General features: G+C 37.2%; 1 protein-coding gene across 1 annotated transcript; it reads right to left on the reverse strand.

Moving 5' to 3' along the window:
• Positions 1–26825, reverse strand: RBM25 (RNA binding motif protein 25). Its single transcript, XM_008639494.2, is given in 19 exon segments — positions 1–1566; positions 2618–2665; positions 3975–4073; positions 4510–4784; positions 5814–6138; positions 6497–6647; positions 7358–7431; positions 8965–9054; positions 9362–9558; positions 9561–9577; positions 10401–10681; positions 14244–14327; positions 14580–14633; positions 16832–17014; positions 19635–19795; positions 20959–21016; positions 21322–21492; positions 22942–22991; positions 26705–26825. Coding segments are annotated over 19 exon segments (2517 nt in total). The 5' UTR covers positions 26811–26825; the 3' UTR covers positions 1–1473.
• Between the last annotated feature and the right edge of the window lie 292 nt (positions 26826–27117).

Genomic DNA, 27117 nt, shown 5'->3' on the forward strand with positions numbered 1-27117 from the left:
TTAAATCAAATATATACATTTTTAATATCTGAAATATTTACATGGTGGAACCTTTACACGATCCCGTTTGTTAAGAACAGTGTTTTCAAGTGTCCTCTCCAGATACAAAGAACTAGTAACTCAAGGTCACAGTTATGTTTTCTGAACAGGTCAACCTGTATCCTTCAGTTAAATACAATATAGAGATACTGGAACACTTTTACTTAATTTGTTTGCTATTAAGAATTGTGTTTTAAAAATTAAAAATAATTTTGAGACAGTTTGCTCCCTGGAACACAGTCCTCCTGCAATCAAAACAGCTCACAGCACATTATAGATTTGACTTCTTACCCAGGTATGAGATAAAAAAAATGCAGTTTACAGTACATGTCATCATTTATACCATATCAGTCTATTTATAAAAAAACATACAAACAAGGCAGGAAAATATTACCCTCTTTTTGTGGACAACAGATGGCATACAGTAGAAAACAAAAGTCAGGGCTAGTTTAACAGTATGGATAAAAACAAGATTTCAGCTTTGTTTGAAAACTTACAGTTTAGTTTTCATGGTTGGTTTTTTTTAAGAGACAGTTACATCCAAACAGGGCTTTTTGTTTGTTTTGTTTCTAAATACTAAAAAAAAGTTTTAAAAAATAATTTCTTTCAAAAAAAGACATCTGATTATTTTGGAGACAGCAGGGATAGTAGGTAAGGGCTAGAATGAAACTGAGCAGAAGAAAAAACCAGAAACCATTAGATAGCACTTACTGAATTTAGGTCCTGCTCTTGTTTTAACTGACTAAATAAAAAACTTCCTGTGATTTACACTTTCTGAGAAAGAAGCAGAGCATCTGCAAGAGATTAAGTTCCCAGCTTCATTAGTAATTCTTAATGGGCAACGAAGTACCAAGACCACTACTGGTTCACATTAGAAAGAGAAGTTTGAAGGAACTCCTTTTCCAGTCAGATGAAGAGATCAAATGAACACACAAAGCTGTTCTTTAAAAACAGCTCAAGATACTTATTTTTAAATCGTATTTTGATCATTCCTTAAATAAAAAAAGGGAAAGTATGCCCCCAAAAAAACACTGATAAACTTGCAGTAAAATCCTTTGTCTTCATCTGTAACTGATATAGTTCCACATTAAGTGCAAATGTTTTGCAAAACAGGGGATTTTTTTTTTCTTAGTATTTACAAGAATCAGAGTAACATAACAAAATTACCAAAGAGCATGTACAGTAGCTGCAGCTTATAAAACATACCGGTAATTGTACCTCGTGTATTATAAAGAGAACCAATGCAGGATTTGATAACTAACTGAGAAGGGTAAAAGGGGCCTCAGAGCAGAGGACAAAAAAATTCACATTTTCTACATAAAAAAATACAGGTCTCAAGTCTCTGAGAACAGAGAGAATTCAATGTCTCTGAACAATGGGGGGGAAAAAAAAAGCCCAAAATTGAAGTGGAACCCTAGAAGCAAGGAGAGTGCTTTATTTCACTAGGCCAATCTTCTTTGCTTCTGTCTCGTATATCAACAACCTCCACATTTTGACTATGAAAACTTCAGCTTCTTCATCTAGTACCTGTAGGAAATACACATTTTATAGATTATTTTTTAGGTTATGCATTCCAGCTATAAAGACTAATTGTAGATACATCAGAACTACAAAGTGCAGGTAGCATAATACAAGTCTTTGAGGGAGGGACTAAAAAAAACTCTGGCAAGTTCATCTGTCCAGCATCAGTAACCAGGCTCTAACTATATACTTGTATAGTGCAGCTGTTGAGCACTTAGAGATAAAGGCAGCAGTAAACTAGTATCCAAAAGTGGTTTGGGAAGAGGCAGGGAAATGGCAGGCTCAGAAAGAATGTAAGAACAGGACATTCACATGTGGTATTTTCCCTTAAATTAACTCCTAATCTCCGCTCATTTTCAGCTTGGAACTTCCTTAGATATTTATTAAACTCTTAATGGATTTCTCTTCCCTGAACTTACTATCTAGGCTTTCTTGAATCCGTACAAACTTCTAGCGTCCACAACATCTCTCAGAAGTTCCCCAAGTCCCTAATAGTCACACCAAAACTTATCTACTATCTTGCACTATGCATGTGGCTCCTACCAACTTTGCCTCCAAGTTTCCTTACAGGAAGAGACTGGACAATTAGTGTTTATTCATCCTTCAGTGTATGAAAACATGGTGGAACAGTAGCATTATTTCATGAAGTCTCTCTCTTCCAACATCAGGCAAAAAAGAGCTTTTACTCTTCTACAGAAAATCACCTTTTGCTCATTAATTAGGAAAGGACCCACTAAACCACTAATACAAATCTATTTAGAAGAACAAGAAGGAACAAAAGTTTTTCTTTCTGATACAGTTCTGTTATTGTTGATTTTGACATCTACTCGTAGGGACAAAAATCTTTGTTCCACATTTCTGAATACTGAGAAATCCTGAAGAGGAGTCAGTAATTTGTACCTAGGTATCATAACTGCAAACTAATGCCTGTGCTAGCATGATGTGCTTAATCATATCTAATGCGTGTTTTCTGTTATGGACTCTTGCTATTTTGCATAATTGACTTCTAGCTTCAATAAAATGTAGAAGGTGTATCAGTTATAGAATTTCTGCTTACCATGGCAACATCATCCAGTATGCTCTGTGGTGAGCTGTGAGCCATAACCTGAAAGAAACAAATGTTTTTAGACTGAAAACTTAGAATAAACCCTATACACATTTTTGGACAAAATCCAGTTATGTCCAAGGAATTCTGAATGCTTTGCACATCCAAGAAGTATTTGCAGTTCATTAGGTTCCAGTAATAGCCGTGGCAAAAATTAGTACTAAACTGCATCAGAATCCATCATAGTGAGTGGTAGCTTATGGCCAATTACTGAGGAACAAGTTCCAGGAAGCTCCAGAGATTCACAGGTCCTGTATTTGCTGGCTATTCTAACATCTCCAATTATGCTTTCTTAATTTAAGGCAAAAGCTTCCCTTCCTTCAACAATAAACTGTTAATGGAAAACAAAGGCAAAGCTCTTCCTGTAACACTCCTCATAACTGGATTTCTCACCTACCTGGTTAAGTATTTAATTTTTTTTTCAGAACCAAGTAAGTTGTCTTTCAATACCATAGACTTCCATTAATTTTTTTATATATATGCACACACACACATATATAATGTAAGCATGGCAAATATTCAACTTCTGCTTTTGACTTTTTCCTAATCAACTGTGTAACAAAACCCTCAGGACTTGCTTTGCCTCTCATACAGTAGCCCCACAAGATAAACCAAGACAAGCCATTATAAACACAAGTACCATGAAAACCGAAGAATTTTCAAAATTCCCTATTGATAAAAAACCACAGACTTGTCCAAAGAGATTAAAAAAGGCAACTTGTAAGAATTTAGTTTGTAATTTGCTGGAAGAAGCTACACAGACTTTAGTTTAAACAAGTCACGCAATGGCTAAAAGGAATGAGTTCAAATGCTAATTCTAAAACCTTACTTATTTGCTTACTACTAAAGGAACAACATCTAAAAAGCTTTTAAAGAAATTCATCTAGTTAATCCAAAAAGGTATATAAAAACCATAGCTGTTTTTCTCCTACATTTACACAAATCCTATTTTTAAGCTAAAAAATTTTAGTAGCAAATGAGATACTAACTCTGAAATCTAATGATAAAACCATCAGTTAAAACAGCTGCTCCTGTCAACTGATTATTTCTTTCTCTGGTTCCATGTTTCTCTAACAGATATCAGAGCATCTAGCATGTACATATGGTGCATAGGCATTAAGGGAGGTAAACTTGTAAAACATTAGGGTACACATTGATTCCAAGTACACCAACTGTCTCTGCTGACCAGTATCACAGATTACTGAGAAGTTAAGAACAGACTGCTTCCAAATACAGATCCAGCAGTCACTGCTGCAGTTTAAACAGGGAGCAAACTCCAAACTTCACAGAGAACACGGAAGATACGAACCTTAGAGCAAACAAAGTCAACTAGTGTGGCTTCTTCTTCACCAATATATTCTATTATTTTCTTGTTGATCCATGGTCTAATTCGACGTTCCATTAGTGTCTGGAAAAAAACACAAAACCAAAATGAATAATTACCTTAAACTTCACTCTGTTGCAACAATTGCCCAACAGGCATCTCAAACAGCTATTTAGCAGAAGATACATTTTCCTATCAATGATATAACCCTTAGAGATTTGGCATCTGCAAGTATTTCTGAGAGCCACTCAAAAGGCCCTGTAAAAACATGTTTTTCTCCTTCCATAAAACTGCTTGACAATTAGTAGTGGCAATTCAAGAGAGACCAAACAAAAATAAGCAGGCCTACTTCAGAATAAGGATTATGTATGAACAATAAATAGAGGATTCAAGTTTGACGCCACTTGATGATGATACTCCAATCCACTGGGGTCCCAGTAACCTTGTTTTTCTATTAAATTGTAAGATTTACTTGGAAAAATTAAGCCTTTTTAAGAATGATTAAATGAAATCTACTTACTGAATCCACAATTGACCAGTCGAGAGGATAAGCAAAGAGCTCTGGTTTTGCTGTGGGAATCTTCTCAATGAGACTCTTAATATGTTTGCGCTTTTCTTCTGTATTGACACTGCCTTTGATACTGCTTTTATCTTCTTCTCCATAATCCAGGGGAACAAGTTTCCTTTTCCGGGGCACATCGTCGCTGTCTTCATCATCAAATTTATTGAAAACACTATCCACAGCAAGCTTCTTCCTTTTTACAGCATTGGGCTGATTAGGACTATTGCAGGCACCTGCAACCCAAAAGACAGAGTAACATATTCATCAACTGCAACTGAAGCTAGTTTGCTCTTCCCCCATTACTTGAGGAATATTGGTTTGTATGCTACATAAATGTCTGTGAATGCCTGGCATTGGCTTTTAATCTCTCAAACTCTGTTATAAAAGTGGGAAAAGAGGTAGAGATGTCTAATGGAGGTTGTTCAAGACCCTGAGCCTTTTGAAAAATAGGGTCTTCCTTCTCTGCCCTGAAAACCATTAGCACTCTCTGAGGGAAGACAATCACTGAGTTCCAACCTTAGAAAAGACAGAACACAGAAGTGAAAGGTTGTAATGCATAAGAAAAGTGTTAATCAGCCTGATACCATACAGTCTCTCATCATTCAAGATATAAGACAGTGTAAGCTCAAAGTGCAGCCTGGCATAATTTAATCAAAATAGTAAATAATAAATACACAAACCTTCTGGAATACAAATATTTTTATTTCAGCTGCTCAGAACTAATTTTTTTTAAAACAGCAGGAACTTGCTAAAGTACTAAGGAACTCTAAGCTCAAATTTCACTCACAACTGTCATCAGTTCAGTGTGATATTCTAAAAGGAAGAAAAGAAACCTAATTTTGTTTTTCTTTAAAAGGTTCTTAAGTAAAAATAAGAACTACCTAGGTCTTAAATTTAACATATGCTTATACCAATGAAAAGTAGCAATGAGTTTTAAAAAAGATATTTATAGATACATTAAGGTGAAAAAGCCTGTGAAAGTAACCAATCCCAACTCAGAACATTCCTAAAAAACATTAGCTCTTGAACACGCCTCCTTAGCTCATAAACTTCCCTCCTTTTTTGCCCTCAAGGTTTTGGATGAAGAGAGCTCTATAAAATGTATCTTCTGGATAGGACAACTCAAGCACAGCATCTGGATAACAACTACTTGATATAAGTACATCAAAACACATGACATATTTGGGAAACCATGTGGCTACTCAGCTTGACAATTCTCATTTTGATCCCATAGGAAAGATTGAAATAAAATGTAAACTTGCCCAATTTGAGGCTAAGTCCTATTTTGGGTCGATGCTCCTCCAGTTGCTGTTGTTCAGGTGAATTTTCATGAGGGATAATGATGCCACAGGGAGATTCATCACCAGGTGTGTTAGGAGTTGCATTTCCACTAGCAGAAGAAACAGATGGAGCAGAACTGATGGGTCGTAAAGTTGGTTTAAGGCAGGGCTTTTGTTCAGGCTCCTCCTCCTCTTCCTCTGGCTCTTCTCTTTTTTCTTCTTTTTCCACCTTGTCTTCCTCTTCCTCCTCAGATTCTGGCTCTTGTTTTATTTGTGGCTGCCTACGCCGCTCAGCCTCCTGCTCCATCTACAATGAGAGAGACAATTAGCAAAAATAGCAGCTCTCTCAAAACCAATACTGTTTGAAAAGAATATAAAGATCCACCTCTTTAGGAGACTGTTAGTTAAGAAAAACACATGTAATTACTGGCATTATTGTAAGGAATACTGATTAATTCAAATTTGGTTTCAAACTCCATCAAATCTGGATGTTGATCTAGAAAGCTATTTTTCATTTCCATTGTTCTTACTGTTTATCTGAACTTCTTTTTAAGAAAAAGTGAATAGAGAAAATAGTAAATATCAGATCTCTTACGCGATTTTGCTCAATACAACCAGATTACAATGGACTCTCTCTTCTTCCTGTCAGACCAACAGCAACTCACCCTCTGGAGTTCTGCATCTGGATCTGGATGTCCTTCAGCCAGAAGACGCTGCCTAATTTCTTCTAATTCTTCTTTTTCCCTTTTCCTATCTCGTTCATCTGCTTCCATCTCTTTCTCCCTGTCTCGTAGCCTCTTCTGAAGAGCACTACCCCTACAAAAGATACACAGTTTGTACTTGAAAGAACATTTCAATGGGAGGCTTGTACCACAGTACAAGAAAAACTCCATACAGATATATCTCACACTAAATGAAAGTAAGATTCATAAGAGCATCTGGCATCCTCTGTTTTTGTAACAGAAGAATCTAAGATACCAGTTCTCAACCTTACTGTACAGAATCTACCCTACCACATTAATCATAAGTAGAGAATGTGGTTGTTGATCTCTCTAGAGAAAGAATCAAGTTTTATAGGTTTTGACAAAAACCACTTGTGCTAAATTAGTTTAATGCAAATGTTAGCTAGTCCCATGCTGAAGGATGCTCCCAATCATTTACATTAACAAGCTTGTTCTTCATACTATTTACAGCTTCTTTGCAGTGAATTATTTAGAGGCATGTTTGTTCCCTTCTCCCTGCTCTCAGCACCTTATTTTGACATTACACTGACCTCTGCCCTGCCTCACCCTAAAGTAAAGTGATAGGAATGAGCAGCTGCTCCCAAGCATTAACAAGTAGAAGTAAGGAGCTTCCCTTCTCCCTCTGTCACTTATCAAGTGACACTTAAAAAATTTAGGTCATTATAACCCTTTTATTGCTACATTACAAGTTAAATATAAACTCCATAAGCATCTGCCAACAAACCCCACAACTGTGTTAAAATGAACAATGGAGATTTTGGTGTTAGGAATACGAAGACATACCTGTAGTATTTTGGATCATCTCTGTCATCATCATAATCTTCTAAGAATTCTTTCAACCGTTTGGCTTCTTTTGCCTGCAAGGAATTGAAACTTAAATAATGATTTCTGGTTTCCTTTCCAAGAGTTTAAAATTTATTAGTACTATTAGTAAATTAATTGTAGATCTACTCTGCTTCAAACTAACAATACAGAGTTTTCCAAACAGATTATGGAAAAGTTTTGGTATTGCATCCAGAGGGTCCACTGGGATTGTGTCACTGATTTGCATACCCCCTCCCCCCCTTTTTTATTTGGATTTTTTTGTTTTACATTACAGATGAAGAGGATCAAAAGTTCCTGTTCTCCAAATCCTTTAAGTCTAGCACTGGGTATTTCAACATGGTGGCCTAAGTGTATTTTATCAGTACTGCTTTGTTTCAAGAGGCTTTTTTAAGACAGTCATGCACAGAAACAAAGCTGATGGCTGCTCCTAGGATAAGCACTCTCCTGTTGTGGTACTGATACAAACCATGTGGGACTAATGTACAGGCCTAACACTGTAGGGGGTGAGGGAGAAAGAGGAGAGACTCTCTCCCCCTCTGATAAAATAAAAAGGCAAAACCCCCAGTTCTTTAAGGAAAATTAAATTAGGACCTTATAACCTGTATCTAAGCAACATCCTTAAACCAACAGTAAGATACTTCTATGCTAATGACTTTGAGAAACAAATTATGATTATGGATGTAATTTCAGCACAAAATTTAACACTGCTTTCTATAACTGCCATCCAAAGCCAGCATGCAGGAGGATTAGGAATGGAAAATATCCTTGAGTCCATTTCAAACATTTTTTCCCCTCATGCATTTAGAGGGAAAACTTGGATTCCACATGAAACAATGTGTTTTATAATCCCGTGTGTTTCTTTGCATATATGGCTTTGAAGCAATTCCTAATCCATTGTCTACTCTCTCAACATCTTCTCGCTTTCTCTGGGAAACTATGAAGTGAAATAACACCCCTAAAACTTAAAATAACTTCCTTATGCTTTAGCACAGAACTATGAGATTACAGAATTATCTATCTTGCAAAGGTGTCTTTTTGAACAAAACTTCCAAGTGTTACGTTGATAACTGTGATAATTGCACAACTAGTGAACTAAAGACAGGAGTTTATAAAGTGCTTAGATACATTAAAGAATATTGTATCATATCTCACAGAAGGTTTGGGCACATGAGCAGGTTGGAAGTTAAAAAAATAGGTCTAGTTCCACCTGCATGACACAGAACACACAGTAGGCTTTGTCACAAGTCTGACAAAAGTTACAGATGTAACAGTGCATGCTGATCAGACGACAGTATTTTGCAGCTGCCTACTTCTCACTCTTCTGCCTTCACAAGACCAAGCCACTAGGCTTTTTTTTCCCCAGACTCTAAATAGTACTCCCACTTACTAGACATCTTCTGTTTCAAGTCTATTAACTGAGTATTTTTTTGGTAGTAAAAACCACAGCCTTTTATACAAAATGAGAGCTCTATTACTATCCATAAACGTAACAGTAGAATATTCCATTCTAAATGGGACCAAGAGAACAACGCAGGGAAAACTACATGTAAAACTATAAGCCTTACCATTTCCCTTCTTCTTTCTTCTTCCCTCTCAGCCTCTTTTTCATATTCTCGACTTTTTTTTCGTTCTCTGATTTCCCAGTTTTTAAGACGCTGCAACAGAAAAAAATACACTCCAATCCTCAAGAACATGAAGAACAGCAATACTACTTTAAAGTTAGTTTGGATTGTTGTTTAAAACAACTGTATTATAAATAATCTGCATTATTTTAATTTAAAACATCAGAATAAAAAGTCTATTTTGACAGTGACTTACATACTCTGCCCCAGATCATGTACTCAAATGATTTAAAAGATATTTAGGAAAAGGAGAAGGAATGATATATTTTATACTAGAGGCCTTGTTATCAACTCTCAAAAACATTTTTTTATTTCAAGAACCTTAAAAATTCCAACCTACCTCTTGATATGCCGCTTCCTTTTCACGCAGTTTCCTCTCTAGTTTTCGTCGTTCGTAGGCATCTTCTTCATCTTCTTCTCGGTCTCTCTTCTTATCCTTTTCCCGCTCTCTTTCCCGTTCTCTTTCCCGTTCCCGTTCTCTTTCCCGTTCCCTCTCCCGTTCTCGTTCTCTTTCTCGCTCTCGTTCACGTTCCCTCCCCTGTCTCTGCTCTTTTCTCTGCGGGAAGAAAAAACCCCAGAGTTCAGTACAGACCCTTCCTCTCCATTCAGTTAAATGATTAATAGCATCTTAGAGGTTATTTTAGTTCTGCAGTTGCAGAAGATGATTAGCTGGTATAGAAATGGGCATAAAATCAACACTTACTAATGGTATTCAAAAACCCATTTATGTGAAAGTAGTTGTTTGAGCACTAACCATTAAATAGCAGTACCTACAGAAACAAAGCATAAGCACGTGGCAATTTCTTAATCAGACTGTGTTAGCAGTTCTCCACAGCCAAAACCACCACAAATAAAGGGTATCCTTAAGAAATCTTTCATGTTTATGTGGCTTAGAGACAATTTTAACACTTCTGACAAGATGATTTAACGTGAAAGCAGCACTTGGAATACGATATGATTAATTACCGCTTGAAAGAGTAATCCCCTTGCTTTTACTAAAAAAAAAGCCCACAAACCAAACAAAAAACCAAACCCAACCAACTGAAAAAAAACCCCCAAAATCCAACCAAGAAGCCAACCATGTAACAAAGGAAATAGTAAAACCTGCTTAAGCTAAAAAATACCACAAATGTAAGATAAGCCTAAACAGGAATAAAGCTAATAATGAAAAATAGGAGAGATTTGAGATAAAAACAGTATGCTTAAATCATGAGTGGAGAGTTGCTTACTGCATATTGCAGTTTTTATATTCTTGTGCTGTGGGGGAAACCATGGCAAGGATCATTTTCTTTTGAATGGCAGCTGATCTACTGGACTATATGCATTTAGTAAACGGCACTAAGAAAAAGCAAAATGAAGAGTAACTGAAGTACATTTACCTTGATCTGCTCCGATCCTTGTTGCGATCTGAACTCCTTTCACGATCTCTGTCACGGTCTCTGTCTCGTTCGCGGTCTCTGTCTCGGTCCTTAGTTCGGTCACGATCCCTATCTCGCTCCCGTTCACGCTCCCGTTCCTTCTCCTTCTCTCGTTCACGCTCCCTCTCTCTTTCACGCTCCCTCCTTTCTCGTTCACGCTCCCGTTCCCTTTCTCTTTCTCTGCGTTCTTTTTCAATTTCCTGTCTTTCTTTCTCCTTTTTGCCTTTTTCCTCCTCCAGTTTCTAAAAACCAACAAGAGAACTTTCATAGTTAATTCTGTAGTTACACAAAGTGGATACTCCCGGCGCAACACACAAGGCTGGTAATGGAAATACCAAAACCGCCACTAATTTAAAAATGTTAAATAGGGTTTGGTGGGTGTTTTTGGAACTCATAAGTATGAAATAAAAATGCAGCAATCACAAGACTAAGTTTCGTGCAAAAGCATAGATCTACACAGACCAGCAATCTCCAACCTTAGCAGAGTAGGGCTGGCCTTGTATTATGAGCTGACTAAACTGCACATTCAGAGTGCACTACAGTCAGGATTCAGGTGGGACCCAAATTCCATTGGCCCTATAAGCCAGTTGGGTACAAGTAAAGTGAACTTCCAGCTGACAAAATTAAGTCTGTTCAATTAGGAAAGTATTATTTCAGTGGAATGCTTACTGGGACAGTGAGTTGTTTCCCAAAAAGTCTTGGCACACCAAAACCATCCTAGATGAAAACTCGGATAAAGAAACATATCCACTTACACACAGTGCCTGCGGTTAAATAGTGAAGAAAACTGACACTTTTCCCCTTTTCCCTCCCTAAAAATGGTCTAAGTGTTCACTGGTAAGAACTGGACTCTGCAGAATGGAATCTTTACTTCCATGACTGCAAGATGGAGACAGTTAAAAAAAGGTTGGAAATAGCTCTTTTGAAACACAGAAACTAAAGGTTACCTGCTACAGTTTTACTAAAAATTGTACAAAATTGCCACTTTTTTCAATTAGAAACAGTTCTTATGACCAGAATTCCTATAAGACAATAGAAAATACATCAACAGAATGATAGATAAATCCATCCTTGGAAGCAATTGTTATGTGTTAACTTACAGATGCTGTGCTAGGACATGGACCGCCAACACTGGATTAACCTTGCCTATTAGCTATGTTTCTGGGAGGAAGAGCAAGTACACGGTTCACAAATATACCAAATAACAACCAAATATACCAAATTGCAACCTGATGGATGCCAGAATACCACTTTTTGAACAAATATTGAGCAGAATAAACAGGTTTATCCCCTTTGGCTCCACGTTTACCATCACTGAAATGAAATTAAAAACTGGAACAATGAAACAGCATTTTCTCTGGTTTGTGTTTTTTTTGTTCTTTTCTTTTAAACAAAGCATTTAAGACAACTTTAAAAAGCAATCTTACCTGATTAGTGTTCTTCTGCCATAGGCACAGGGACCAGAGAACCGACAAAGGATTACAGAAATAAAGCTAATTCACTAGTGATTAATGTATCCAGTGAAACTATGCTGCATTGATAGCACAATACAGGCAACCCCATGTTGGATACATTGAAATCACAAAAGGAAAAAGGGACTAAAAATGGTAGGAATTGGTAGAAAACTGATGTGAAAAAAATAAAACTTAGATCCTATAATATACACTGGGCTGAAAAACTGATTTCTAAGGACTGTATTATCCAGGAGCTTTACAGTGTTAAACCTCAGTAGGGTCAAAGGTTAAACTAGGTTGTCAACTTTTAAAAACAACTTACCTCAAATTTCATATACTTTTAAAGAAAGTTTACATACTGAAGTGGTTGATACTTACAGGTTATCTTAGATGTTCCAATAGAAATTTCTTTAGTTGAACTCCTGATTTTTCGCCACTCTCAAAAACTTTGTGGTAAGATTTCTCAAGAGTGGGTTTCTTTCTTTTATTAAAAACATATTCACACAAGTGTAAATACACACACACAAGTTTTGGTATATTAAAATCCATTTCCTAAGTCCACTTTCTTAAAATCCAATTGAAAAAATAAACTGGTTTGTTTTGTAATCAAAATCTGACCTCAATCAACTTCTGTAAACCTAAATAAAAGGATCTGAAAGGGTAATGGGATGGGAACAGTATCAGATAAACTGAAGCAATGAACAGAAATGAACAGGTAGAAGAATTATAAATCTTACCTTGAGCTCTCTTCAGACTCGTCCGTGCTGTAAATGGACGCCCCCTGCAATGCTGATACCCTGACAGTCTGTCGTTATTGTTTATAAACTCATACCAAAAACATGCAAAGGTTCACTGGGCTCACTAGCCAGCTGCTAAGGATTCAACAGCCCCTTTTAAACATATCCAATACACACAATGACTACTTCCAGTTGATTTTTGATGTTAAGAAACCCAAAATAGTCCCCCAATAATACAAATTCAAAGGCAGTGAAATGCCCAACAGCTTCTGAAACAATGAAGCTTGGTTTTTGTTTATTTTGTTTGCAATTTTAAAAGAAGTATTACTTTTTTGCATCTTAGTATCAGTGACAACTCGGGGCTCGGAATTGAACGTAATTCTACTGAAGTTTCACCACTAACCAGTTTCACATTCAATTGCTGAGCTTCTCCAGATAACTTTTTCTAGATTTCTTTCCCCCCAGGTTTGTATCTTGAACAACTTCAGTCAAGAGAAAAACTGAATACATGTACATACAATAACGTGTAGTCACCTGTGTTTATACTGATACGGTTGCATGAAAACATGGTACCATCCCCAGTGACTGCAAGTGGTAAAGCCAAACAACACAGGCACACTTCACCTTGCTGTATCCTCAACATTTTCTTTAATGTTGATTTGGGGGTACTTTGAAAGAAAAGTGTGTGCTCAAAAGAGCAGCTTGTTGATACTTTCCTAGACCAAGGACCAGTCCAATCTTGTTGGGGAAAAATTAATACCAACTTAAAGCTAAGCATTGAAATAAGAACATCACATGCATAGTTGTGCTCTCCGATCCGCAAGTATCACTTTCCAAAGCAGAAACATTCACAGATGCACTAGCATTAGTGGAAACTTCTGTAAGTGGGGACCCTGGGGTGGGACTTGATGTGCACAAATATTTCCAAGCCAGTTACCCCTTTGCATATTTTTCTGAGGGGGCATCCATAAGTATAATAAAAAACAGAAACTCATACTTACATCCTATTCCATGTTACTTTCCAAGCTGTGAGTTTCATCTTGCATTAGTCACCATATGATCTCTATCATAATGGTGGGGGTCAATGAATAGATTAGCTTTATGGGAATTTACAGTTCTTCCATGCATCTAAAGTTTGGTAAGTCTGGTAACCACTGACCTAGTTTTAATCTTCCCCCACTCTTAACTTAGAACTATTAAAGAAAAGACTTTAATTTAATTCACGTTTCATCTCTTCAAAAATCTTGGATAATGTTACAAATCTACCTAGAGAAACACACTCAAGTGTATGTCTTATACTGCAGCCCCATTTAGCCTTCACTTATAAATATCTTGACTTAATGTATGTGTAGCAACTTAAGCTGCCTTTTTTCATGCTGAAGTGAGAAGACTGAAAAATACTCAGTAGCAATCAATGTCTTAGCATAAAGATGTCACGGGCCACTTTAACGTGGCAACTGTCTTTTTCTGACTTGTAAAGAACTACATGTATATTAAACCTAATATAAACATCATTTTAAGTGATATTGCAATGTACTGCTAAATTTTATAATAGTGGTTTTTTGGATTTTGAAAAAGCCTAATTGTATCAAGTGCAAAAACAAGAATACTACCTTGTGTGTGTCTCTGAATTTACTGATCTCTCTTGATATCAGGTCTCTTTTGTCTTCCTCCATTTCTATAGCATTTATATCCTCCTAAAAAACAAGGGGGACAGGAGTAAAAGCATTAACAGCCATCTGTACAGACACAGGAGAACAAGAGAAAAGCTGAAGGTTAGAAGTTTTCAACCAGTCTTGCAAGAGATAAATAAAGTCCTTCTGCAGTACCAAACCTGACAGTCTGATGTTAATGAGTGGAAAAAAAAAAAAAATCAGATGGACAAAAGTCACAAATCTGGCAACTAGCAGTAAACATAGTCATTGTCAAAGCCTACAATGTAAACGAACCTTGGTGATGAGTGGATAAGGTATCAGTGGGGCCACTGGAAATCTGCGGAAAATCTGCGGAAAAATCCACGGAGATTTTTTTTTTTAAAAATAGATTGCACACTACTCTGAAAAACAATGTTTTGTATGTTTGTACTACAAAGCAATATTGTATTGCTGTGATCTCATTTCTTTGATTCAACAAAGTTACAGAAGAACCTCGCTAATTCTCCCTTTGCTGAACACTACTTAAAACACATAGTGATGTCTCATGTTAGTAAGACTTCACTGAATTACAAGTGTACTACAGGATATTAGTACGCTATGGTAGCATCAGAAACAAGGCTAAGCTACACTTGCCAAAATAAATAAGTGTATTTGCAGTGGGTATGTCTTGATTTTACTTACTCGCTAATTCGCAGAATTTGGTAGACTGCACCTGCTCTTATATTTAGCGCGAATTAGCGAGGTTCCCCCGTGCTTGAAAAAGAAAACCAGATTCCACTCACTCTCAGCTCCCCGCACACATTTTCAACTCCCCCACAGCAGTCATGCCTTCACCCAGAAGAACTAACAGCCTCTGCTGCTAACACCAGCGGGAGTCATCTTCACTCTTCAGGGGACAACAGCCCCAAAGCTGGTGAGTTTCCACACCCCCCTCACCACCCCCACAATATCTGCATCCACCTTCCCTTTCCCCCCACCCTCAACAGTCTTTCTCTCCCCTCTCTTTTATGGACAAGAGAACAAGCTAGTACCATCTCTTCACTCCCACCTCTATCCACACAGGCCAAAGATGGCAACTTCCAAGTTTCTTGTCTTCCTTCCCAGTATGGGAAGGATGATGGGGTGCAATTTCACAATTGCTGTGTATTTTAAAAGAGCTTATTTGGCTACTTGACTAGCTCAGATTAGTAAAGTTCTACACAACACAGAGCCAAGAAAATAATGCTCTGTCACAGGGACATAGCACCCAGCTCTTCCACGACTGCAAAGGTCTCTTACAATGTTTAACTACCTGGCATTATTCATGGCCATATATATATATAGATATATATATTTTTTACCCACAGGACAATACACATTGTAACAGTGCTTGTAACAAAAAAATACAGCTGACAGCATTAGACAGTGACTCATTTTCAAATTGTCATTGAAGAAAACATCTTCTCCCAAAGGGAGGGAGAGGAAAGAAAAACAAATTCTCAGCTCAGCACTTTTATACCTCAGGTCGGCCATGACTAACAATGTTGTGGTAAGATAGATTGCTCCCTGAGGGAGATGTTTCTTGCACCACACAAACTCCATAAGCATTTGAAACTGCATCATTGCCTTGGAACAGGTACTTTGCAGAAGACTTAAGTAGGTAAAAATCTTGGTCAAACAATTTTCCAATCTCTTTCATATAAGGTGCAGAATGGTAGGTGGGAAAGCCTTTTTTCCCATGGTTAGAAACTTCGCTGGAAAAGCTAAGCCTGAGTTTGCTTATCCTTGTTCCCCCTTCTCCATTTTGTTTTAGTCCATAAAAAGGTCATTCACAGAAGCAGGTCTAAACCAGAACATTCATTCCTACTTAATGTGGGTTTTTTTGCATTGCACAAGATAGGAAAGCTGGCTGACCAAATCCAGCCAAATTGAGACGTGTATAAAAGTGATTTTGTACGGCAGGAAGATTACAATATGCCTTTCATCCCTGAAGGATCCCTTCAAGGACATTCACAACTAATGAAGTGCTTCCACATATGGGTAGACAGCTGCAACCAGTTGGATCAAGGCACACTACAAGAATTCATACTACAAGCAGAGAGAATTTTGTCAAAAACTACCGAATTCGTGGCATTACAATAGTGCCCTGGCACCTTTCACTGGAAGTGGATGTTATGCAGGAACTCTTTACAGTTGTTTTTTAAGTTCTTATCTGAAAAACCCTACATGCACATACAGATTAAACTGCACTAAATTCAGTATTTCCACCTTCAGAGGGATGAAAGGTCGATTCACAGTCCTGCCCAGATTCAAACCTGTTGTTCCAAGAAGTTTAGGTGCTTAAATGCCTAAACCATCCTGAAGGGATGGTGTCTATAACTGACTAGCTTTCAGCTCAAAAAAAAAAAAAAAAAAAAAAAAAAGGAAACTGCTGCTGACATCAATGCTTGTTGATTTGTTTTCTCATCAGAAGTTTAGGTTTAAAGTATTTGCACAAGGTTTGGCCATTATATAAAGGTGAGTTGAAGAAAAAAAAAATCTGTTTTGTCCAAAATCAAAACACATACGTCCTCCTTCTTTTCCTTTTTCTTCTTCCTGGGGTGAGAGTCAGATTCCTGGGAGGGGGCATTGAGCTCGCTGGAATATTCTCGTATTAAGACTTCAATGGCCCCTTTAATTATCTGATCTCTTCTCTTCGTTTCCTCATCCAGTGCTTCATCATCATCATTTGTTGTCTCTGGTCTGGAGTTCTACGGAAAAATGGCAAAGTAACAGGACTCAACAAATTGAGAATAATAATGGCTTTATCAGAAGTTCACCTTTCATTATCACATTCATGCCCCTACAGTATTTACTATAAAAAAGCAAAACCCCAAACAAAAAAAAAGATTAACAAACCCATACAAAAGAAAACAACTCACCACATGAAAACCAAACCACCTACAAGTAATTATCAATTGCATTATATTAGTCAGATCTTTTCGCACTGGCAATACCACAGTTTACTGCACAGTTTTATGGAATGGCTGCAGAGAGCAAGTATAGGATTGCATAATAACATAATAAAACAGAACAGAAAAATAGTGATTAAGGCACTAGACAGGAAAAGAGAGCGCACCCACACGCTCCCAGAAAGGCAATCACTATAGTGCAGCTCTTGGTCAAAAGTTTTGTGTTCTATGTTCCAGAACTTCAAGTCACTTCAACAGCAGTTCCTCAAAGCCTTCTAAAGTGCCATGCAATATAAATGCCTACCTAAAATTTCCAAGCTGCAACTTCAAATGGGAGAACTATATTAAAGAAACATCATTAGGGAAAACATTCCTTGCACGACAAACTTTTTTATACTTTTAATTATTGTTGATCAAGTACTTCGCAGTTCCTCATCTTTTTGCCCCTTTCAACCTTGTAGGGAGGAAAAGGAACACAAAGAAGTACCTTTCACTAAATATAACATGAAAGGGTAGAATGATGATCTGCACACTGAGCAAGGTAGCCCACCTCTTGATCCCCTGAATCTTTTAGAAAAATGGAATCTCACCTGAGAATCCAGCTGGGTATCCCGTCAAGCGGTAAGTTGGTGGGTGGAGTGAGGGGGAGGGAAGGGTCTGATGGAGCAGCAGCTAAGAATGAGGGGGAAGGGAGGATTCAGTTGGAGCTGAAGAAGCTGCCAGGCCAAGGAGGAGCAGGCTGAAAAGAGCTAGAAGGTAGTGACAGGGGGTGGAATTGAAGAGATCCAGGGAGAAGTGATCAGGGAGAGGAGCTAATTAGATGAAGGTTTGCTTGGTGTGTCTCTATATGAAATTGTGTTGTAGTATACATGTTTGATTTCTTAATTGAAAATATTCACAAAAATTTGCAACTTTTGGATCCAAGTGGCACCAGCACACCAATGATGGCATGAAAGGAGTCACAAGCAGTTTGATTACAATGCACTTCGTCAATACTCCTCAGCAATTCACATCCTTTCTCTGCACCACAACAACAACAAAAAAAAAGAGCAAAAACCCTACCAAATCCAGCAAAACCCAACAAAAAACATGGAGTTAATCTCATTCTACAGTTCAAGAGAATGGGCTCATACAGTTGCCTTCACCTAAGCCACAAACAGTACCCGCTGCTCTATTACAATCAATCCCCTCAGACTGACCGTAACTCACAGGGGCTCACAGAAAACAAAATTCCTGAGAGATGTACAAGAACTCCAGAAATACTTTAAGCTTGTTTATAACATCAGCTGTGAAGTACAGTATCACAGGTGACGCCAACATGAAACAAGGAAGTACAGAATGAAAAGGCAGTCAAATCAAGCCCTTACCTAGGCAAGGAGCTGGTACAGTACTCCACTCAAACATCGCAAAGTAAAGCAGTAAAGCACTCTGTTTTACTAAGCCATTGCATTTAATCCCATGCACGGGGTATGCAAAGACACGTCAAGTACTTCATGTCATCATTATGCCTCTACTTCTGGTTACGTAAAATGAAATAGAAGTATCTGTGTTTCCACTATAGTCTACATACATTTAAGAAAATTCCAAACTGGAATTTTAAAAATTTACCTGCTACAGTGTGATTAGCATTTTTAGTTTTCTGAACAAGAGCTCTTCTCACTTTGACTTTACAGAAAAAAATTTTAAGTGATATATTAAGGCACATGAAAAACTTTAGGAGTTAGAGACAAAGCCCAACTTGATTGGGGTTGAAATACACTATTTCAGCAAAGAAACAGACACAATCAATTTCAATGCAAACTTGTCAATTAAGTATCTTTGAATCTCAACAAGAATCCAACATACCAAATTATCTGCAATTATACCAGAACAGATCCTTAGCTTTAGAAAGGAATAATACAAAACTAATTTTCCGATCTATTAAATATCTGGAAGCTGCCCACTGCCTGATAACTGTCTCTTCTACTGAATCATCTACTTCTTTCCTTTTCATTGATTTGTTCCAGAAGATCATCAGTGGAGGGGAAAGAAACCTCAATTCCTTTCAGACAGCCAATTTACAGACTGACAGAGTAACTTCTTCTAGGGTTTAAGTACTTTCAAGAGTTTCTAAACAAAAATGATGCAAGAGAATCAAAATACATAGCACCTATTACTATATTTTATAATGAATTACAGAATTGGTTCTAGAGATGTAGTTGTAGCTTGCAGATAAATTCAAACACTACGGAATTAAAAGCTTACACTTCTCTGCCTTTCAACATATCTTCAGACTCATTAATGTGATTCTGACAAAATCCTAAAAGGAATTAAAGACACAGAAAGGAGTAGAAACTGAGACATGCTCACAGTCTGATCTAGCAAGTACATTACACTGACATCCTACCAAAAGGATGCAAATCACACATTATATACATACCCCATTAGATGCCTTTTTCTTTGCTTTCCATTCATCTAGCTGAGCCTTTGTCTTTGCATCAACTTTGACCAGCAGCTTCTTCTCTCCAATCTGGAGGTCATGGAGTAGTCTCAGTGCTCGTAGTGTGGAATCTGGTTCTTTGTACTCACAAAATCCAAAGGCTGAAACGGATGATTGAAATGAGAAGTAAAATCATTAAAGCTCTTCAGGTAATTACTTTTTGAATCAATTAACTTACTTTGAATCAATAACCTTGGAACATAGGCACTTATTTTTTTAAAAGCCAGGAGTACATATCATAGAAACTCAAAAGTTCACTCACTGAACTCATCTTTGATATAATTAACAGTCCAGTAAATCAGATGGAACCAGTACACACATTGTAATGTCCCATCCCTGGAAACTTTCACAGTCAGGTTAGATGAGGCTCTGAGCAACCTGATGTAGTTGAAGATGTTCCTGCTCTTTAAAGGGGGCTGGACTAGATGAACTTAAAAAGGTCCCTTCCAACTGAAACAATTCTATGACTATGTTTGTAAAGCTTTTGACATATCTGTCTTAACTAAGAAATGTAGTCTATATGATGACATCTCAGGTGGATTTGCAATTGTCTGACAGCCAAGGGGGCATCAATCAACAGCTCATTGTTAACCTAGAGGGAAGGGTATTTCAAACCAGGGTCTTCAAAACAGTTACATGAAGTTTTAAACGAGAAAAACATTTTATGACAGCAAAATAAAAATGTGTGATACGTAAAAAAGCTGAAGGAACTAAATTACATCCTTAAAAAGAAAAAAAAACCCCACAAGCCTGGCAAGATATGAAAACACAACAAAAAAACAGTAACCAAAACTGTTTCCTGCAATCACTGGAGAAGGGTCACAAAAAATGAATCATTTCAACTTGACAATAAGGAAGGTAAATTTTACATCAGGAAAACCTCCTTCATAGAGAAGGACAACACATATTATTGGAAGTGACTTGTAACAGTGTTAGAACAGTATCTTCCTTTGGGGACTAAGTCCAAACCAGTGAACCTTTCTCAGGAATAGTCTATAAAATCATTCCGTTTCAGAAAAGAAAGGTAAGCAAACCTAGAGCTCCCAAGACATTTTTCATTTAAACTTTTTCAATTTTATTATTTTATTCTGTCTCAATTCCAGAAAATGCTAGCCCTTTACTAGAAAGTATTTAGCAGCTATCATATTACAGTATCTTAAAATACAAAATGATTAAGAATAGCAATGTGTCAAGATATTAAAACAGATGCCAGGTAATAAAAACAAGAGTATGTCTAGAGATTTTGAAAAGCATGAACAGTTACCTTGAAGTTTTCCAGATGCCCCTTGCACTCTCTTCCAACTCAAAACCAAGCCACATTTCTGCAATTCAGAGAAATATCATTAATTTTCATTTTATATTCAAAACATTACAAAAACTTAACCACTTTTTGCAGATTATCAAATTAAGAAAGGGTAAACACTACTAAGAATAAAATAGGTCTATATATTCACAGGCATCTATAGTGTAAAAAAGCTGTACTCTTCACGTACTGAATTCAGGCATAGTGGGCTGCTATTCCAGTGAGTGGGGATAGTTCTGCTTTTAGTTTCAATACACTGCTTGTGGGTCATTACTTTATTCATCAGCCAGGGATGAAATTTAACAAGCAGTCTGCTGTACTTACTGCTAGAAGCTGCCGTATGAGCATGTCTGAGGCCTTCTCCGAAATGTTGCCTACAAAAACAGTTGTAGTGGGACCGCAGTTTTCATCATTTTCTTTGTTCTTTAAGCCAGGATGGTCTTTTCTGACTCCCAAATGTTTTCCAACCATAGACACTGTGGTAGGAACTAACACCTATAAAGAGGAGGAGAAGTTTAAAAACCAAACCAATCCAATGCTTTATTTTCATTTAAATACGTAAGACAAAAGACTTAGGGATGCACATTTATTTCAAATTTGAATTCTCATACAAACCTTAGTTAGGCTTGTGGAGTAAGACACCAATAAGCAGTTCAGGCTTTAATACTTGCTACAACACAAAAAAAATGGCCATTTTCTGGCAAAGGAAGATAACAAGAGGTGCAACTGAACACAACCACTGGAAGACTCAAGGTGAGCATCCAGTAACGTTAGGTATTATTTCTCCTACAAATAACTAGTTTGCAACATTTGAGTCGTTGGAAGTTGAATTACCTTACCTAACAGTGTAAAAACCAAGCTGTGAATAGAAAAGTAATTCTGTCTCAAAGGCTTCAACAGACACATGATCTTAAAGCTTCCACGCAGTGAATAAACAGTACTGCTTTACGTAATCAACACACAACCCAAAGCCTCTTTAGGTTAAGGAGCAAATATCTGCAAATTAACTGTACAAAGATAGGCATGATCATCTGCTCCACTTTGCTGCACTTCTTTCACCTAAGATTTAACAGTCCTTATGCACAGTCTCTCTTCTCAGAACACCTTTCTAGAAGTGTCACTTACTAAAAACTATTTTAAAATACTTAATTTGAATGAATAAATACATGAATAATAAATATGTTTCAGTATATTTGTCTTAAACACACTGGTTACCATGAACCTCCTTTAGGAGATAATACAAGCTATCCAAAAATTCTGTATTTTGGGGAGATTTCACTTCTGCATAATCACACAATTGGTAATTCACCTTTAAGTCAAGAAGTAACCTTTATATTTTAAGGCACACTTTTATTGACCCCAAAATCATAAACTTCCCTTCCAACTAGAAATTAGTAAGATAGACAAAGAAACTTTTCATTTGCTCTTCCATAGATGGATATTACATGCAACTATTCCTTTTCCTGCATCATGTAGACAGCAAGCTTATCTGTAAGCCTGTCAAAGCATGTGTTTTTGGACAACCCAGCAGTGCTGCATGATAGCCTTATAAACCTGGATGAGGTAATGCCTCCACAGTACTATGTCAGGGCTACAAACTCCAGAGCAAAAGACCTGGAATCTCCCTGATCTAACTGTACTGCACAGGAAAAGCACAAATGATCCAAAGGCAAAGCTCAAACCACTGTATTTGAGAGAAGTATGTCTTCTTGTAAGAACAATAATTGCTTCACCTCTGCAGCTGGTAGCTCCAGACATTACTTCAAATTTTGTCTAGGTCAGAAATTAGCATAACATTTGCATTATAGTTGCACTTAAAATTAAGCATTTTCTTTCATAGTAGAATTCTGAGGGAATAGAGCAAAACAATAACACTGTTGACATCTACTACATTTTACTCTCCATTTTATTTGGCTATAATCTCATCCCTACTGTAATACTTACAGTTGGAGCAGGAGCCATAATGCCCATTGGTACAGGAATCATAGGGGTCCCTGAGAAAGACAACACATTAATATTAGTCTGCCCTGTTGAGAACTGATGAATACAAATGAAATGATTGCAGACATGATTTTCAAACTAGACAGCAATTTTGGTCAAATAAGAGTTTCACAGTAATGATAACCAGTTAATTCCTTAAGCATCCAAACAAAGCCTAAGTACACTAACATACCATAGGCATCCTGGTCACTTTCTCCTATTTCCATCTCAACTTTGTCACAAACAAATCTATTTTCAGACCATATTCAAGCCACAATATTGTTCTAGAAGACAGTGGTGTGATGAATGAGGCAGGGAATTCCTGAGAGCAAAGGCAGCTGATGTCCTACAGATGATCTCGTTCCCAGCTTACACAATTCCCACAGCACAATCGTTTCTGCATGTGGCTTAGGGATGAGGTCCTGTAGAGCATGGTACCAGGCTTCATGCCCCTATTTATGGAACAGCTTAATAAAGGCAGCATAAAAAACCTCTATCGAGAAGCTACTGAATACTTCACTTGGGAGTCTCCAACACCTAATTTAGAACAATATTTAATTTAAATCATAATCATTAATTAATAAGAAATAATAATAATTTACATTAATATTTAATCAGATTAAACCATGTGATACCTCTTTTACACTACCAAATTCACTGGCAGCTTTAAGTACTATCATGAGCCAATATTTGATCATAAGAAGGGCTCTTTGTCTTCCCTTGCCAGCTGCTAGAGGTTAAATACATTACGTGAAGGGATTTCATCAAAACTACTGGTTGGTCAGCAGACACACTGAGACTTGAGAATAACGAAGTCAGTCTCACGTTCTTCAGAGGGATCCTACATCTCCTTTTCTTTTCATTCTACAAAAAACTTCCATCATTTTTCCCTCTCAATCGTCTCCTTCTCCATCTCTCTTACTGCTGTATTCCTAAAATACTAAACAAACTTCTGCAATCTACTGTTCCTGGACTTGTTCCCCCACACTCTCTAGTGTTTAGTCCTAAAAACATTTCTCCTCAGACACCCTCTCCAGTTTTTTACTCATCCACTCTGGTTTTGCTTTATTTATGTTATTTTTTATTTTCTCCAGCGCTCAATCTTCTTCCTCAGTCCCTTCATATTAAGGTCATACTACCTCTTGTCCCTCCAGGCCATTCAGACAATCAAGTGTATTGCTCTCCCATGTTTTCAGTTTTAATACACCATGGCATCCCAAAGACTGTAGCAACTACTCCCTGACAAGACTCCAGTTGTACAGCCCTATAATTATTATAATTATCACAGTGGTTTTTAAAGTTACAACTCAGTAAACACACTTGTGTTATCATGGATAATTCTATGAAACTATCTGCCCAACGTTCAGCAGAAGCCACAAAAATCCACTGAAATATTGGGCATCATCAGGAAACATAATGACCACAGGCATCATTTAGCTGCTACACAAAAGCTTAGTGCATCTTCACTTTTGACTACAGCCTACAGACATGGTCTCTGCAACGCAAGACCGCCCAGCCTCAGAGAATAGCCTCAGAGAATAATGACTTCACTGGTGAAGCAGCTGCTTTATGAGGAAAGGCTGTACATTCTGAGACTCTTCAAGTGTGGAGGTTTGCAAGGCATGGAACATGGCTGAGGTGTACAAAACCACAAAACACAACTTGCCCAACTCCCACATCAGAACTGGGGCAGGAGGGGGACACTGAGTAGGCAATGAGTTTAAAGGCAGATTTAAGAGTAAGAAAGCAGCACTTTCCACAGCAGTTAATGAACTGCTCAAATTTGGTCTAAGAGGTGACAGTGGAGATGGACAATATCAATCAAGAGCCAAAAAATACCAAAACGTTCATGACAGGTCCAGAAAAAGATAAAGAACAAACGAAAGATCATACTCCAAAATCCCTAACACTACAGGTATATGAGGCAACAGACTCAGAAAGCAGACAGGGATACATGCCCATCCTACATACCGCCTTCTAGTCCCACTGCCCACACAATGCATCAGCCTATATGGACTGCAGGTCTGACCTACTACAGCATTTCTGGCATGCAAAATGAAGATTTTTACATCTCAGTGGTATCCAATAATCTTTAGAGATTTATCAGAATCACCTCCTTATCAAATCTTCCACACTAATATTGGGAAATACTAGAACTTCCTGTTTTTAACAACTGTATTTTTAAGCAAAACAAAACACCTTTCCTAACTTCATTATTATGCAAACAAACTACTCCAGCTGAAACATTTCAAAAAATGACAGGCTGAGGTAACTAAGACGTGAAATTTTGACCAAACAGTTAGCTAAAGATAAAACTGTAAGCCACTAAAATTGTGATCTTACATATGGACTAAGTTCAGAGCAGACTTTCATAAAATCTCTGTAGCATTTTCAGCTCTACTGATGTGCTTATGCTAAGAAGCAAGATCCATATACTCTACACGTCAAAATGTTCTCTGCACAGGTAAGCAAATCATGTTTCTCTTGGGCAGAGAAAAATTTTATTCTCACCTAAGACCAGGCTTCTCCACTCTACATACCCTTCAGATTCCTAATACTAAAATGAGACTATTTAAACACAGCAAGAGAACAAAAAGATCTTTGTCACACATACTAAGAAGCAACATGTTCAGAGCAGAAAATTGTATCAGGCATTTAAAAATCTATTTCAGAAAGTTATTTTTTTAAGTATTTGGTGTTTTATACACTAGGATTCATAAACTGGAGCTAGGAAAGATAAAAGGTATGATTTTACAATTCAACCTGACATTTTTGATGGCAGGATACTACCTAAACAAGAACTCTGCCTTTAGCAGGAAATAGCTAACATCTCATGGTTCTCAGGAAAAAATGTTTAGAAAAATTAATGCAAGTAAAGATTAGCCTGATAAATGATATGCAGAAATCTTTTTGTAGTTCAGCCATCTGTTTTTTGAATGCCTCTATTGTCTACAAAACACTCCTGCACAACACAGTTTAAGACAATACAGACAGGAATTATTTTCTGCAGCCCTTGTGATGAATTCTAAAGAGGTAATTCTCTGATGTATTCCCCTCTCTCACTTGCTCTATGGTCTCCTGCCTCCAGTCATCATTACGTATACTCGCAATGTACAGAAAGAAAGTTGTTCCACACCAACAAGTTAAAATCTCAACTCAAAAGCAGAGGCTGATCTTACAGATCAACAAAGAAAAAAGGTAGGAATAGTTCTGGGAAGATTAGAAGGAATGATAAAGGTAACTGTAAGTTTGCAAGATGTGTGGAGGAAAGAACATAAGAAGCAAAATAAAAGAAAGTGGGACATAAAAAATGCAGAAAAACAATGCAAGAAGTTGGACCTTCTCTGAAAGTTACTCCTCTATTTTCACATTACACATACTCAGCATACCCAAGGGTTTCCAAAGGCTATTACAATGGATTACTGTCAAAACAGTGGCTTTGGAACACCTAATATTAACAGAAATCACCACTTAGCTTCAGTCTTGAATCAAGGCTCAAGAAAAGTCCAGTATTTCATTTCTAGTCAAAAGTAAACAGCTTTTGGTAGACCAAAAGGAGCTTGCTCACATGACATGATCTGTGGGAAAACTAGAAACTCAACTGCAATGTACACAAATCAGAGTTACTGAGATACATTATTTACAAAAGTTCCTGGCTTCTAAAGGAATTCAGAATAATATAAAGAAATTAATTTCTACAACACTTCCATATATTACAATAACTTACCAGGAGGTACAGGTGGAGGAAAACCAGGAAACTGTGGAGGTGGGATCCCAGGGGGAAGTGTTGGGATTCCCATAGGAGGGCGATTCAAATGAGGTGGAAAAGACATTCTTGCAGTCGCAGTCTGTCAAAAAGACAGAAAAGGAAACTTGTACTAGTCAGTTCTCAAATGTGAATTACAAAAGCAGTAAAGTGGTAAGTGTCCATAATGATTTTAAATATTTATATGGACATTCAACTACAAACTACAACTATTTTTCAACTTCTCTTTCCCCCAGCTATTCATTAAGTTACAGATGTAGTAGAAGTCTTCTTTCTCAATTAAAAACAGCACTTCTAAGGAAGTGTTTCAGAATGAAGTGAAAAACAAAGCTATATCTGACTCCTCATACCAATAAATAGCATTGAACAGTTTG

Source organism: Corvus brachyrhynchos, unplaced genomic scaffold (assembly GCF_000691975.1).
Source record: "Corvus brachyrhynchos isolate BGI_N302 unplaced genomic scaffold, ASM69197v1 scaffold115, whole genome shotgun sequence".
NCBI classification, from domain to species: domain Eukaryota; kingdom Metazoa; phylum Chordata; class Aves; order Passeriformes; family Corvidae; genus Corvus; species Corvus brachyrhynchos.